This window comes from Adiantum capillus-veneris, chromosome 16 (genome assembly GCF_014529385.1).
Source record: "Adiantum capillus-veneris isolate H3 chromosome 16, ASM1452938v2, whole genome shotgun sequence".
In the NCBI taxonomy this organism is placed as follows: domain Eukaryota; kingdom Viridiplantae; phylum Streptophyta; class Polypodiopsida; order Polypodiales; family Pteridaceae; genus Adiantum; species Adiantum capillus-veneris.
Genome location: NC_140946.1, coordinates 15088135 through 15104670, shown reverse-complemented (window position 1 = coordinate 15104670; position 16536 = coordinate 15088135). Strand labels below are relative to the sequence as shown.

The following is a 16536-nucleotide window of genomic DNA, read 5'->3' as shown; positions in this document are numbered from 1 at the left end:
ATGAGCAACCCGAAGTGGAAGAAAACGAGGAGATCCTTGTTCCTGAACAGATTTTGGCACATAAAGATACGAAGACTAAAGGTAAAGTTCGAACGCGGTTCTTGGTTAAGTTCAAGAACTATCCTGCATTGGATGCGAAGTGAATGGAGGAGGAGGACCTAGCAGATACTCCTCGAATTGTGAAACTTTACCTCGATGCTTTGGTTTAGCATAGTCTACTCCAAACGGAACCCAGAATTCAGCTTGGCCGGAGATCTGGTGCAGTGGGATGCACAAGAGGGAAGTTACTCCACTCCTTTGTCAACAGATGCCTTGATTTCTATACTAAAGTCACTGATGTCTCTTTGAGCTTCAGGGATACTGAGAGTTGACAGTATTCTGCTGGATGACTTTATGAAAGGGAATTCCTGATAATGATACTGATTTGTTCTTGACTTCTTTTGAGTGCAGGAACTGATAGACGAAATGACTGCAGCATTTTGTTCTACTTGATCTCGAATAGACATGGTTGCAATAGGGGTTAGTCAATCGGACATTGATGAGGTCCCGATTGGACCTAGATGTGATTGCTAGCTACATTGCCGATAAATCATGGTCTAAGATCCGAATGAATGTTGAATGTCATGTGATGTCCTGTGATGTCCTGTGATGTCTGGTGATATCGTGAGATGTGCCTGTCGATTTTATACATGTGCTAGATGTGTGTTCCTCGTACGTAGGTACTAACAGTTAGTCTCTACTAAGACGGTTTATGGCTTTTGTCGATTTTGCAGGCGTAATCGCGGTCGATTACAATGCTTTCAAGAGGGGGGTATGTCACAAAGTGATGACGTAGCTACAGACAGCAAAAACCCTAATTTTCGCCAGAAACCCTAAAATTCTTGCAAACCCTAATTTCTGACAAAAACCCTAGTTTTGGAAAATCGCGGAGACGGGCAAAAAAAATTAATTAATTAGCGACACAAATCCTAGCTTTTTGCTACGCAAGGATTTTGGATGAGAGAAAGAGGGTTGAATTGCTTTATTTTAACTCTCATTGAGAGAGGGAGAATTTGCTTTCGCTTTCAAGCTTTTGGGGCTCTGCTTTTGGGCATCCCTTGTAACCTTTAAATTAGTGGTGAGGGCCTCACTTCTCAGAGCATCTGGACGCAGAGTCTGAGAGTGAAACCCGAGCCACTCTCTTGTACTTTGAACTGATTAATACAAAAAGCAATACCGAAAGGGGCGCCAGTCTTTGGGGCCAACATCTCTAGGCACGAAACTCTGTCGGGCTAGTGCAAATCTATTGGGATCTGTGAATTGTTTTGAAGTGGTTATTTGGTGCTGTCGCGATTGATTCTTGACTTAGAGTGTCCAAGTCTGTTACAATTTTCTACCCCTCCATTGAAGACCCGATTTCCCAATCACTAGGGCTTCAGGGTATTTTCTGCTAAGATGTGCCTGAGGTGCTCTGGCCCATACTTCGGCGCACCTGAGGCCCCAGTGATGCTAGATTTATTCCGATGTGCACACAACTAATTCAATAATTCTTTTCTCATAAATACATTAATTATTTACAAAGTCTGACATAGTTACATCCGCGGCACCTATGGCTTCAGGCAAAGATTAGTCCACTCTCTCTGCATCCGGAGATGCGGCAAGGGACCACAAAACGAAGATTCCGGCAAGGAGTATGGCCCGCCTCAGCCTACTCAGAGATGAATGTCAACGATTGATCGGCGACGCAACAAAGATGATGCTTAATTTTGCCAAGGACCCGAAAATGGCAAAGATACAAGACCTCTTTGGAGGAAGTGCACGCGCAGTGGCAAAAAAGCACACTACCACCCCCAAAACCCGTCCTCAAGAAACTTCTTGGTCCCAAGAAGTATTCAGAGAAGGAATTAGAAGAGGTGGTTGATGCACGAATTGATCAGCTTTTTGACGCGCAAAACAAAGCTAAAAAGCACGGTAAAAGCAGAAGAAAGGCACTGACTTCCCGGGCTATTTGAGTCGTCAGTCGACTTTTGAAAAGGCAAAGAAACAAAAGAAGCGTGTTCAATTTGAAGAAGTACCCAGTTCTTCTTCTTCTTCTGACAATTCTTCTAGCTCATCTGACTCGAGCGAAGAAGACCAAAAAGGCAAAAAGGGAAGCAAAAAGCAACGCTTCGAAAAGGGCAAGAAAAAGGCAAAGAAGTCTAAATCTTGCCCTGTTGAGTGACAGTTCTACAGAGGACTCGTCTACAGACAATTCAGACTCTGACGACAACAACTTCTATGCAAAGAAAAAGAATTTTTATAAAGCCAACCAGTATGACTTTCTGGTAAACAAAAGCAAGAAAGTGCGAGAGTTTGAGGAAGGTGGACAGTCAATTAAATTTGACATGTTTTCGGGATATAGAGATGCTTCGAAGGCTTTGTCTTTTGTACAGCAGTTTGACATCGCTTTTGCGGGAGGACCTTACTCAAAGCACTCTAAGATTCGAAGAGCTGCCTCTTACTTTAAGGGGAATGCTCGAACTTGACAGTTCACGCTTCTATTAAGCAAGACTACGCCAGTTAAATGGCTGAAATTCAAGAGGCTTTTTATTTCTTCTTGGCTGACTTGAGTGTATGAACGTGATATACGAACTCCTTAGAACCATCTTCGGATGACCGAGAAGGATACAATGGACGCTTATTGCGAGAGATTCTGGAGCTCTTTTCTACCCGCCTCTTCATTTAAGAAGATCTCGTTCAAGGAACAGATTGAGCGGTTCACCTTGGGTCTACCTACAGAGATCCGAGATCACTGCTTGGAACAAAAGTCCGCTTCCATTTAGGAGTTGATGAGTCATGCGAAGCGGGGTTTTGCCATTCACTCTGGCAGTTTGACCTACCCCACCGATGAGATCATGACACAAAGAGCGGAACAGACTTCGACAAATGAAAGTAGAAAAAGAAAGAGCAACCCAGAAAAGAAAGATGCACGACCCAAGCTTATTCCTTAGGAGCGGGCTCGCTACATCAGGGAAGGGAAGTGCTTTGGATGCGGGGAAACTGGACATATCTCTACTAAGTGCCCTAAAAAGGCACAGAAAGAACAAAATGACAAGGACGACGAAAGGCCTAAGAGTTTGAGACCAGCTGAGGAACGTGGAAGAAAAGGCAAGATGAAAACAGGACTGGTCCCAGATTGCGTGGGTACCGGACCCAGCATGGTGGACGAGAGTACAGAACTTTGCCGAGCATGGGGCAAAGTGACAGATCAAGAAGCCCTGATCTTCTTTGATGGAGGAGCCAAGGCCAACTTCATTTCACCGGAATTGGCGACGCGGCTCGAGATCACTCCCAATCGGATGGGACCACTTGCGGAGGCAGTTCTAGCGGCACCCGGCAGGGACGTAGCCATTACAACCGTCATTGGCAAACTTCGGTTGCATTGTCAGGGGTATTTGGGGCATGAGGACTTTTACATAATGCCTTTGGAAGGTTGTGATGTTCTCTTGGGAATTCCCCGGTACCACAAGAACAACGTCGTGGTCGACTATCGGGCGAGGAAAGCGCCATTGACTATAGAGAAGGGCAGAACCATTGTACTCTATATAAAACTGAAGGGCAAGTCTGTTCCCATTGTATCGGCTTCGGCCTGTCCACTTGTGCGGCTTTTCTCTCCTCCCATCTCTTGATTTAGCCTCATTGTACATATGCTGTTTTTTCATTGGGAGAGTCTCCCCGTCATGTTTATTGTAGCCCTCTCTTGTAGAGGTCGTTGTAGCCCTATTGGCAGCTTCATTAACTAATAGAAGGATCTTTTTCTGGAAAAAGAAAAAAGCGAGTGTCCACCTTAGAGGGGCAAGAATCTTTTGAAGAAGAAAGGGAACCAGCTGACAATTGATAAGAGAGTTCCGAAGAAGAAAGGAAATAGGTTGATGGTTTTTTTTTTTTCGAGAAAAAGATCCTTCTATTAGTTACTGAAACTGCCCATAGGGCTACAACCACCTCAAAAGAGGGCTACAACAACCATGGTGGGAGACTCTCCCAATGAAAAAACCAGCATATGTACAATGGGGCTAAATCAAGAAATGGGGGGAGGGAAAAGCCACACAGGTGGTCGGTAATGCCATCGGAGTATACCCTCGACCATGGTGTAGAAAGGCCCAGGACGCCAGAGTCGAAGGAAAGCCTCTCTGCGCTCCCGCATGCGATCGCAGATGCCCTGTAGTGTGGATCAGTTCTAGCCACAAGTCTGATAGTGTGGATCAGCTCTAGCCAGAAGTCACGAACAGTCTCTGCTGGTGGCACGGGGCGAGCCTCAAAGATGCGGAAGCAACGGGCCCGCCATATGAACCAGAGTGTCGGGCCACTGATGAGCTCCCAACACTCCTCTCTCTCACTGTACCATGTGGAGTAAGCTTTGTAGCAGGCTGGAGTGTAGGTCGCCCCTCCTGCATCACTATCATCCTGCTGGTGGAAGATAGCTCAAACTGAAGTGCCGGGCCTGAGAGGGTGGACCAAGCCGCTGCTCCCCAAGTGTACTGTCGAGCCGTGGAGAGAGCAGGCAAAAGCCGAAGAACTCGTAGCCACACCTGCTGGGCCGAGGGACAGTCCCAAAGACAGTGACGCTGACTCTCCACCAGGTGGTCACAAGCTGCACATGCGGCCGAGAGACCACCATGCACTAGCCAGCTCCCGACTGCTGTAGCTCTGTGTGCGACCAGCCAGTGAAACAAGGTGACTCGCCTCGGCTTTCTGGAGTCCCAGAGCCTCTCCCAAAAAACTGTCAAAAACTCAGTTGTGAGCCCCTCCTCCTGCCAATGGGGTGCTGCAGCAGCAGGGCGGGCTTCTCTCTATGCTGCTAGTATACGACGTCCCAGTCGAACAGTGTACCGAAAGAACGGGACTTCTGGGTGGTCTGCAGAAGAGAAGGGATCCCTCCATAGCCACTCACCAGGATCCCACTGTACTCGTGCAAGTGGATAACACTCCCTAGTCCACAGCCTCCGGTGTCCAGTCGCAAGAGCTGCTGGGTCATGGTCTATGACAACGGTCCTCCCACATATGCCCACTACTCGGATCCTCTGAAAACAGCACTCTGCTACCTGCGGAGCCTCTATTCCAACTCGTTGAAGGCGTCCCCCACCCTGAAGCTCGAAGAAAAAAGCTGGGACAGTCTCTGAGCAGGCCCTGACTGAGATGAGAACCTCCAGTCATGTGAAGGCTCCCATCCACCGGGGTGCTACTGGCTCCATGGGTGTGAGCCACTCAACTGGAACTGACTCTGAGATGTCCTGGCACATGCTCTGCACCCCTCTCATGCCCTGTAACTGAAGGCCCTGGACCTCCTCTGTCAAACCTGTGAACTCTAGCCAGTCACCTAAAGAGCGCGCTGAACCTGCTGCCATGGAACCCCACGAAACATGAGGCCGACTGCCAACCAAGTGGCCTATCTGAGTGCTAACCATGGGGTTCCAGACGAGGGGCTGCCGTAGGCGCTCCTCCGTGCACGTAGGCTATCTCTGCTCCAGGCCACGCCGCAAGTGCTCCCAAGATCGAAGCAGACTCACAGCGAAGCGGTCCTCTAGTCTCCTGCTCAGACCAACTATGCGCATCTTTGTAAAGATCCATCTGGTCGAAGGCTGCCAAGGGCCTCCTGCCTGAGGCACCCTAGCACGTAGCCGTTGTAGCAAGAACTCCTTCCAGGGCTCCTCACTTGGAAGAAGTCCTCTGACGATAAACTTTCCTAGCAGGGCTCTGCTCTGCTGTGCTGGATCAATGATCCCAAGCCCTCCCTGTGTACAAGGAAGAGTGACGACTTGCCAAGCCACCTTGGCTCGGGCTATCTGAGTGTCAGGTCCTGACCAAAGGAAGTTCTTGATCGGCCTCTCTACCTGGCTGATACAAGAACTCGAGAAGATCCAGCAGGAAGTGATGTACCACATAGTCGCCAACAACACCTTGTTGGCAACTACTACTCTGCCAGCCAAAGAAATTCGTGCTAAGCTCCAGTGTAATAGCTTTCTCTTGATAGACAGGAGAAGGAGAGAAATCTGCTGCTTGGGAGACAAGTCCCGACCAACCTCGTAGCCCAAGTACCGAACTGCAGTCCCTGTGGGGGATCCACCTGAAACCCTCTCCTGGCATCCAATCTGGCACAGGAGCACTACCAACCGAGAAAGCCACTGTCTTTCTCCAGTTGATCAGTGCGTCCGATACACAACAGAAGGTCTCGAGAGCCTGCTCACACCTGTGGAGGTTGGCCTCCTGGCCATCGAAGTACAAGGCTGAGTCGTCGGCAAACTCAGCGTCGAGTAGCTCATCTCCCCGAATAGGGAGTGCTAAGCCCCGTAGACCAACCTATTGCGACACCAAAAACCTGCTTATCGCCTCCGCATAGAACAGAAAGAGGAAAGGGGCAAGAGGACATCCCTGTCTGACCGAGCGTGTAAGCATGAAGCGATCACCTCTCCCTCCTGCCAAGAGTACCTGACTATGAGCCTGTCTGTACAAAGCTGACACCTCTCTAATCCAAGCATCTGAGAAGCCCATCCTGCGTAGAGTGCCCTCTAGAAAGTCCCAGTCAACTCTGTCGTATGCCTTCTCAAAATCGAGAAGAAGGATCACGAGGTCCTCACCACGGAGCCGTGCCAGGGCACCACGGAGCCGTGCCAGGGCAAAGGCCTCCCAAAAGGTAAAGATGTTGTCAAGGATACTGCGTTCCCTGACAAAACCTGTCTGAGTCCCGTCTATCAGACTCTCCAGAAGTGGCTAAATCCTCAAACTCAGAGCCTTGGCAAGAATTTTGCAGACTGAGTTGAGGATGGTGATGGGGCGCCACTGTCGAATCTCATCCAAGGAGCCACCCTCCTTGGGAATGAGGTAGATCAGGCCCTCACTCATGCTGTCAGGCATCTCTCCTGTGTGCAATGTGTGCTGAAAAGCACTGCAGAGATCAGGGCCCATCCTCACCTGCAGAGATCTCCAGTACTCCAAGAAAAAACTGGGAGTCAGCCCATCCTCACCTGGATTACTACCACGGCGGAGGGCCCTAAGAGCCGTGTATAGCTCCTCAAGCTGAAGTGGCAACTCAAGCCTCTGACGCATCTCCTCAGTCACAAGACAAGGCATCTGTGCCCAAACCTGCTCCTTGCATGCATCCTGATGCGTTGACTGGGACTCTGCAGACAGTAACTCACGGTAAAAATTAGTAGCAGCTGCATGCATATCCTCGGGCTTAGAAGCAACTGACCCATCCTCTGTAACGAAGCAATGCCTCGTCTGAGACGCTGCTCCTCTCGCGCTGTGGCCCGGCGAGCCAAAGACTCCTGGAGAAAAAAACGACTAATCTGTGCTAGGCCTGCAGCCACTCTGTCAGCAGGAGAGTCCTCCCTGTCCAAGCCCTCTGTCCAGAGAGCCTCTACCCTCTCTCTGAGCGCTGAGTCCAACAAGACCCTCTCTGGGATGCGAAGCCTCGTGCTCCCACTCCTCTGCCTATCTGCTACTCTGAGGATCACTGGTGCATGGTCCGAGAAGGAGGTCCTTGCCAGGATGCCCACTGTCCCTCCCAAGTCACTGGAGTGGTCACTACTGTAGAAGCGATCTATTGGCGATAGATTCACTCCTCCCACTCTGCGGTCCGATCAAGAGAAGGCAAGGCTATATGGGGGCCTCACAAAACCAGAGTGCTGCCATGCATCCGAGACCCTCAAAGTCATACAAAGCCTCTCCCAAGCTGCCAACTCAACTCCATGCACAGTAGCATGGCTACCACCAATCCTGTCAGAAGGGCCCTCCAGCATGTTGAAGTCCCCCCCATGCACCAATGCTCTGCCTGCAGCAGAGACTCAACTATCTATGACCAAAACATTGCACGAGCACTCGCCACATTGGGCGCATAGATGTTCAGGAAACCCACTAGGCTACCCTGAACCTGCATAGTAATCCATTGAGCCCTGCCTGGCACAATGATCCCTCTGCCCACTATGGCTTGCTGCAAAGAGTCCGCAATAGTCATACATACCCCACCCTGGATGCCTCCAGGTCCAAAAGCAGCTGACCAAAAAGTATCATATCGTCCACGCAAGAGCTGACCACAACGTTTGATGCGGCTCTCACACAGATGGTGCTCTTGAAGCATAAGAAGATCAATCTCTCCTCCCACAAGACAACGTTGAAGCTCCTAACGCAGTTGGCTCCGCTGGCGCTGAAACTGCGGCCCACCTAGTCCCTGCACGTTCCATGAGACGATCCTCATGGAGAACGAGAGAGAACAGATGCTCCCGCAGCAGGTAGACGGGCTATCTTCAAGGCTGGCTTGGATGGGGAGTAATCCGCATCCGAGCGTCCACTAGATAGGCGTGACTGCAACGAGTGCCTGGCCCAAGCCCAAGCAGAGCGAGCCGTACGTAAAGCAACCTCCTCTGTCCAAGAGTCCTCATGAATGTATACATAGCATGGCAAGCACTGTGTATCGGCAAAGAAGTAAACCACAATGTGTCTACATCCTGCTGAGTCTGGAGGTGTCACCGCAAACTTGGCGAATGGCCACAAAGTCTGGAGCAGATCTGTAACTCCTATTTCTCTCATTTGGTGAGAGAACTCTAGTACCTGTGTGTGCAACCATCCCAACACTGAGTCGAGAGTCCACTCTGTCGCAGAGGGAGAAGGAGAAGCCAACTGCCGAGTCCAAGGCCTCTGTCCCCTTAGCGGCAAGGAACAGAACATGGATCCTGAAGCAGGCTGCCTCATGGTCTGCTGAGGGGTCGCCGAGAAAACGAGTAAAGCCGTAGTCGAAGAAGTCCCATCGGCGCCGGATGTCAATGCTCGTCAGACCACGAGGGATAGCTGCAAGGGAAGATGTTTGTACCTACAGAGGGGGCCGCAGGAAAGGCTGTCCCTCTCTCGCTAAGCGACTCGTGGCAAAGGCGCTGCCAAGAGATCTCCTAGCCGCAGGAGAAGGCCCTGCCCCCTAGGTCAAATGTGGAACTGTAGTAGGAGGGGGGGGGAGAAGGAGATGGGGGGAACAGTGGAGAAGAGGGGCGGGAAGCAGCGACAGAGGAAGAAGGGTGGGGGGAAGAGGCGGCGGGAGCAGGAGGCGAGGGGGAGGATGAGGAAGATGGAGGGAACTCTAGGGGGGGAGGGGCTGTCGAGGGTGAAGCTGGGGAAGGGGCTGGGGTAGGGACCTCGTCCTGCTCTAGAGGACCAAAACGGTTCCCCGTGGGAACCCACTGCTGCTGAGTAGGTGCCTGAGGACCACTCTGAGTGCCAGTCTGACACTGTGGCCCCTCTCAACGTCTACCACGGACCAGCTGCCATCCCTCCTCCACTGGAGCCCCAGGCTCAGAGGGTGGCTCTGCTTGTGTGAGCTGTGTCTCTGGTTGTGTTTGTTGGCCAGCCCTTGTAGGCTGGGGCTGAGACTGTGGTATCGGTCGAGGCCTCCTCCGTGGACAGGCCTTCGCTAGATGGCCCATCTGTCGACAAATGAAGCACTGGTTCGGGAGGCCCGAATACTCCACACTCTGTCTGAACCAACCCCCACTCACCCAAGGCACTGGTTCGGGAGGCCCGAATACTCCACACTCTGTCTGAATCAACCCCCACTCACCCGAGGCAGAAGGATAACCTTCGGGAGCGTGTGAGTGTCTCTGACCAAAACGCGAACTGAGGGAATGACAGCCGCCCTGGTAGCTATTGAGACTGCCGTGCGAGGTGTCTCCAGGACAGTCCCAATAGCTGAGCCTATCCTGGATAGAAGTGGTAAGTACTCCCTCCGCAAACCCGAAAAGCAGACAGAGATGGGGATGTCTGCCTCCTCTACTAGAACCTCCGAAGCAGGGTCGAAACCATGTCTCCACTGTCCAAAGTGGGCACGTGCTGCTCGGATGGTCAATGGACTCATGGCGATGACCTTGGACGCCATCTCGGAAGTCTCAAACTGGATCTGGTAGTAACCGCGTCCGAGTATCTGTACGTCCAAGATCCTGCCCACCTCTCCGAGAAGGCGGGCCTAGAGAAGGTCACGCAGCTCTCCTCTGCTAGGGCGGGTGCCGAGGACCTTGCAGATGACAGAAGTCGCCTGCAAACGCTCTACCTCTGCGGCTAGGCTCGCTTGCTCTGTCGACGAAAGAGCAAGTCGAATGGTGGGCTCAGCGGGGTCAGGCGAGGGGGCTTCAGGTGAGTCCCTCTGTGGCGGAGCTGGAGCCTCCATCTGTGTCTACTGCTAAGTCGAAGAAGCAGACGGTGAAGAAAATCTGCAACCGCGTACGCCGAGCACTTGTCCGAAGAAGAAGTGCTGCAGAGCCAGGTGCAAAAGACCTTCAGGAACGATGAGGGAGGGGGGGGATGGATAAAGCGGCAAGCGAGAAAAAAGAGTCTTGGGGGGGGGGGGGGGGGGGGGGGGGGGGCAACGCAGGGCGAGGGCGGCAGGCAGCAGAGCGCACAGGGGGCGGGCTAGGCTGGGCAACGTGAGGGCGAGGGAGGCAGCGCGAGGACCAGGGAGGGAGGGGGGGGGGGGGGGGGGGGGGGCGCCGTGCAGCAGTAGCGAGCAGGCCTTCTGCAAGAATCGTACTTTTTCTTGACTCCAAATAGGTTGATGGTTCATCAGAAAATTCTATCGATTCAGATTGAGGTGCCAATGGACACGGGAGGCCAACAACGCTACCAAGCTCTCCACTCAAGCTATACAAACCCCTTGTATGCGTCATTTCAAGTATGAATCAATCTACTATATTTGTGCCCATATTGCGTCCATACTTCTCATGGCTTACTCTAAGCTAACCCTTACCTAACTCCAATGAAACCACCAGGAATGGTAGCTCATCTAAGCCACCATGAGGGGTCGATGCCCTCACACTTAGCATATTTCTCAATACCTAATCTTACAGCTAATTCTGGGGAGATAAAATTTTGCATGGAACCTAGAGAATAAGAGCATCTTGATCTTTAACTTTTCCCATAGCTTTACATGGTTCATTGGATGTCTCAATGGTAGGAACACCTATCAAATCACAAATCAATCCAACTTAGGGTCGAGGTTTCTTGTTTTCTGTGTTTTCATATGGGAGTGATCTTTTGTCATTGGGGTTTTCTAGACAATCTGAGGAAATATGTCCGTGAAGACCACATTTGTAACACTTTCCTTCCGATTGAAACTCCTGGAAACTATGCTTGGGATCCTCCACAAATTGCGGCTTTCAAGACGCAAGCAAAGTTAAATATTGGGCAGTGCAGAAGCTACCAGATTTGAAAAAGTCTTTTGAGGTTTACTATGATGCTTGCGGAAGCAGTCTAGGAGAGGTCTTAATGCGAGATAGCAATGTCATACCTTACGAGAGTCAGATGTTATCCAAGCCAGAGAGGCTTGCACAGATATATGAAAAGGAGCTCTTGGTGGTTATACATGCTTTGACTCATCAGTGGAGGCATTACTTGCTCGGTGCAAACTTTACAGTGTACACATAAAGTCCCAGCCAACTGGTGGAAGGAGGTGTGTATCTAAACCATGGTCCATCTCAGCCCATGTGAGAATGATGTGTGCATATATCACAAGCGAATAAGAAATTCATTCTCAGTAGTACAAAGAAAATGCTCTCTAAAAACGGCATCCTAAAGAGAGAGAAAGAAAGAGAGAGAAGAAAGAATCGAAGACTTTATTAAGATCTCGTAAAGGCCGAAAGAACTGGCCTATGAGATATCACTTTATACAAAATGTATACATCGAATGTCATAAGGTATAACATTGTAGACAGGCTGTATAAACCCTTCTCACTCTTGAAAGACAATAAAATTTATTTTACTTGTCTTGAGACAGCCCTTCATGGAGATATTGGGTTAAGGAGAGACTACTCCTACCAAATGCTAGTTGCAGCCTACAACTTCAGAATTGCTCAGGAGATTCTTTCTTGTATTTTGCTTTTTTAGCTAGGGATTCAGTTAGGATTATTTGTGACACTTTACAATGAGAGATATCATCATCAATCTCCCTTGCTCTAGTCTCATAGGCCATATTTCTTTCAGCCTCATTCTCGCCAGCAGCTAGATAGCTATATCCCAAGGCGATAATTACATATTTGAGTGCAAAACTCAAGGTAAAGCACCAAAAGTATTCTATGTTACCTTAAAGCTACCATATTTTCTTTGTTTTTACACATTCTACATACAAGAATCAAACAAGTAAACCTTAGCTTTACAGTATAGGCATATGCTCATCAAACAAAACCTAACATGATACGCATGTCAATGAACTCTGCATTTCTTATTTTTACTAACAAGCAAGGATTAGCACCACTGATGTAATGTATACCACAATGCATTGCAACAGAATAAGAATGACTGCTCGAGTAAAACAAAAGAGAACAAATCTTGCTCACATGCTCAAGCAACCGCTCTCCTGTTGCTCTGAATAGCCTGCAAATTTCTGTTGGGACAAAAGCAGGCCTATCTTCTGGACCCCTGGTTCCACCACCAATGAATGAAGTGGCTATTTCCTGTGATGCAAAAAAATAAGACATCACTCAAAACATTTTAAGGATGAATGTTTCTTAACAGAATGAAGGTGTCACGTTTTAAAAACGTTTGTAATCTCCTCAGTTCTCAATCGTGTTCGACCACATTATGTCCTGAGTTCTGAATCCTCTTTGATCAAGCGTCACACTAGCCCAATGAACCTCACTAGTCATTGTAAGACTAGGTATGGAAGGCGACAATCTCATTTTAGCAAGCAAGCACCAAGGTCCAAAACATTTCCTTTAGTCCAAACCTTCATCGCATTTAATTCTTGTCAAACTTTTGGTGAATGATAGTCTTTCTCTTAATCTTTTGCACTTAAGGTTGAACCAATCTGCACTTCCCTGAAGACTAGAAAAAGATCACTTTGATTGATACCTCTGTTATTTTTGGGACTGCCATTTGCTCAATATACACCGAGATACGAGCGAGGAGGAGGATTAGACCACTGGACACTGGTATCTTTTTCTTGCTCTCTTCGGTCAGTTTATCCTGCTTTGAGATCTCGTGAATTGTAGATGAGCACATGGCTAAAAAATGATTGTTGAGCATCACAAAAAGCTCTTGAAGTCCACCTTGAACCAAGTCAACATACAGAGAGCTCCAATTTATCATTAATTTCACTCTATCATCAAGTAGTTCTTTAAGGTCCTGCAAAATACAAAACCTCTTAAGAATTGACAAGCATCAAAACAGCTGCAAACATCCACTCCATGAAATTTTACATAGCAGCTAAATTATGGCTCTGCCTGCAAGTATATTGATGACCTCATGCGATACCTTTGATTTGCAGGCATGCTGCCAACTGCACCAAAAGAACAGGAGAAACCAAACAAAAATAAATGTTTTACCCGAAGCACATCAAGGCTGCCTTGCAGAATAATATCTTGGGAATTTATTAACAGGCTTTCCAATGGTTTCTTATCATCTGCAAGCTCCCCTTCTACTTTTCCAGCTTGAATTGAATTAGCAACCGTGAGGACTCCTGTATGTTGCCACGAATATATAAAGATTAATCTTGGGTAAATCACTCGCAGACAGCTTGTTATCTTACCCATCAGTCGATCAAACAGTCCTTTGAACCGCCTGGTGACATGTTGCCTAACAGAAGCTTCCGCCGCCTGTCCATAAACAAGTAGCAGAAATAGAAAGACAAAAATATATTGAGGTCTGAAACAGATTGTGGCCCATAAGACAACACAATGTACAGCAGTGTCCATGCCTATGTGTACCATAGATGCAACAAGGAAACCGTATACAAAGTGGCAAACAATGCCACAAAAAAATAACCTGCAGAGCAAGTTCTGAAAGGCCTGCATCTGGTAAGATGTCATCCATTTGAGCCACATCTGTAGATAAAATTTCTGCAAACAGAAGCATAAACTTGAAGTATATTCATGGTAATAGAAGTTCAAAATCTTGATAGGACAATCTCTCTAAATTAGAAGAAACTATAGACACTGATTTGAAGAGGAAATTTTATTTTATTGTTTTAAAGGAGAATCTCTCTTGTATGCACACTAACATCACTAAATTCAATCTGCTACTGTATTCCAGGGGTCTTGTGAAAGCATAATCAAAACACTCCTCCACAACTAACATCAAATTGAGCCAGCCCTCGAGGCACAACCCAAAGGGGAAAAAGAAAAAACAGAGTCTTGCAATAGAGTGCTTCATGAAAGCACCCCGCCCAGTAATGATTGGGGCGCAACATAATGGCGCCCAGTGCCAACCAATTGAGAAGAAGATAGGGGAGAATCAGCAGCAGCGCAGGGAGAAGTGTGTGAGGCTGTGGAAGAAGGAAATGGAAGGGTCAGGTAGCTGGGGTAGAAACATAATGGTCCCAAGGGGGCAGCCTCCCTGGGAGGTCCCCATCCCAGTACTGTCGCCGCACGAGCGCACTTAACTGCAAGGTTCCACAAATTGGCCTAGCCATCTAGACACCAAAACCTTAAGGTGTTAGGCACAGTTAGGGACCTCTGCTCTAGCCAATTTATGCAAGCCTTGCCACAAGTTGGACTTACCCCAACAACCGCCCCCTTAAGCCAAACTTGGGACGCTCATTCATTCATATTTGCCACACGCGCGCTTAATGCGCCCAACCATGGCTCTAATACCAGTTGATGGTCCCAAGGGGGCAGCCTTCCTCGGAGGTCACCCATCCCAGTACTGTCACCGCACAAGCGCACTCCTAATGCCTTGAGAGGTTGAAACAACAGTTCCCCATGAAGAACACTTGGAACCCCCTACCGGGACAGCTGTCGGCCCACTTGAGGCTCAAGGCCATGACCCTTTCTCCTTAACAACGTTCATGGACTGGTTGCCACCCCTGGTCATCCATCTCAAAGGCTGCATCCTCCTATGTAGCCGAGGCAAAGGAGTATGAATTGGCTAGAGAAGCTACCCATCGCTGTGTCTAATGGCTCTATCTAAGCCTGGGCCCGTTGACTTGGGCAAGATCTCTGACACAGACAAGCCTTCGCCACACGCCCCATGTGACAGCATTGGTTCAACAGCCCGAAGACCAAGGAAGCAAACACATTGGGAAGTCTAGCTCCTCAGCAAGCGCACCAACGGCAAGATCAAAACCATGGCGCCATTGTGGAAAGTGTGCATGTGCAGCATAGTGGCATCTAAAGCCAAATGGCTCATGTACAACACCCTGGCCACCATGTTCGAAAACGCAAGTCTCTAACTTCCCCTTTGTTGAGGCATGTACCCACAATCTTGCAGATGACTGAGGTCACTTGGAGATGGTTAACCTCAACCTGCAAAGCTAGTAGAGGCAGGGCCAAGTCCTCCATCCATGTTAGCTACAACAAGCACCAAGCTTGAGACTGATTGCAACTAAAAACACAAGTGGTAATGAGCAGAATGGACTTCAAATCATGATCAACTGAAGAAAACTGAAAAGATAACCCTTGCACAAGACACCAGAGGGGGGAAGTTCCCCTCTCAAGAGCACTAGGTCCTAAACAGGTGCCCCTTGCACTAGCCCCTAAACAAGCGCCTCTTGTGGTATTTCTTTTTGTAGTTTTGAGCAAAACCATGTGCAACTACTCTGTCAGCCCACTCAGTAAATCTGGATACAACAGGCACATTGGCCTCAAACTTATAGGCCCTATCTAAAAGCAAGTACAAGGCAACATCTAAAACAACTTAGTTGCTAAAACCAACCTTCACCGAATTGATGGTCTGAAGTTCTTTTCTTCTCATTAATCGCTCCATTTATCAAATGGAACGTCCTGCCCTTTGCCACTGTATCCTCGACGTCAGTCGGGGCTTTGATTAAGGCCCAACAATAATCCTCATGTAATCCCAGCAAGTACATGTGCACAACGTGCGTGGAATCCACCTTGCAGAAGGTGAGCGCTTCTTTGAAAGCTGTTGTGTACTTATCAAAAGACAGAGCTTTCATCGAAGGACTCTGCAATTTGGCGTAAGCTTTCAAAGGATCCATTTTGGCGAAATCCTTGTTTAATTTCACACAAAAGTCAGCCCACGTCGTAGGCTTCTCTATCATATCACGCCACCAGGTAAGCGTCTTGCTTCGCAATAAAGAGGAATTGTCTGAATCCTCCGTTCATCATGCTCCCCATGGATGTCAAAATACGTGGTCCACTAGTGCAGCCAGTTATTTACGGCCAATTCCGTACATTCTTTCTCTTCTCTTGAGAAATTAGTGGTTTTGTACGGAATGGTGGCAGTAGGATCACCCTGTGAATGCCCAAAAGCAGCAACCTGCGTCCGCAATTGCTCGAGATGGGTTTTGCCCTCCGAAATACACGCAGTCATCAACTGAGCCGTATTTTCCAAAGCCGTAAGCCGGGAATTAAGCCCTTGCACAGTGTCACAAGTCGGGCACCACGTGCCAATAGAAAAGAACAGACAGAACAGACTTTTAGCACTTCAATAACAACTGAACTGAGAGAGAGAGAGAGAGAGAGAGAGAGAGAGAGAGAGAGAGAGAGAGAGAGACGACATGCGACATGGAGTGGCGGAATTCCACCCCAGAGAGATTTTTTTAATAGCCTGCAAGTTTCATACCTTATTAAAAAAACTCAAAAGTGTTCT

The 16536-nt window shown here is 48.7% G+C and overlaps 1 protein-coding gene across 1 annotated transcript in view; it reads right to left on the bottom strand.

Annotated features, from left to right (window-relative positions):
* LOC147438605 (Vps51/Vps67 family (components of vesicular transport) protein) overlaps positions 1 to 16536 on the bottom strand; it is a 160781-nt gene that overhangs the window by 35866 nt on the left and 108379 nt on the right. Inside the window, exons 11-15 of the mRNA XM_086484658.1 lie at positions 13753 to 13826; positions 13517 to 13583; positions 13314 to 13447; positions 12841 to 13113; positions 12327 to 12443 (exon numbers count right to left, since the gene is read on the bottom strand). Of these exons, the coding sequence (XP_086340784.1) occupies positions 12327 to 12443; positions 12841 to 13113; positions 13314 to 13447; positions 13517 to 13583; positions 13753 to 13826 (665 nt within the window). The remainder of the gene's footprint in view (positions 1 to 12326; positions 12444 to 12840; positions 13114 to 13313; positions 13448 to 13516; positions 13584 to 13752; positions 13827 to 16536) is intronic.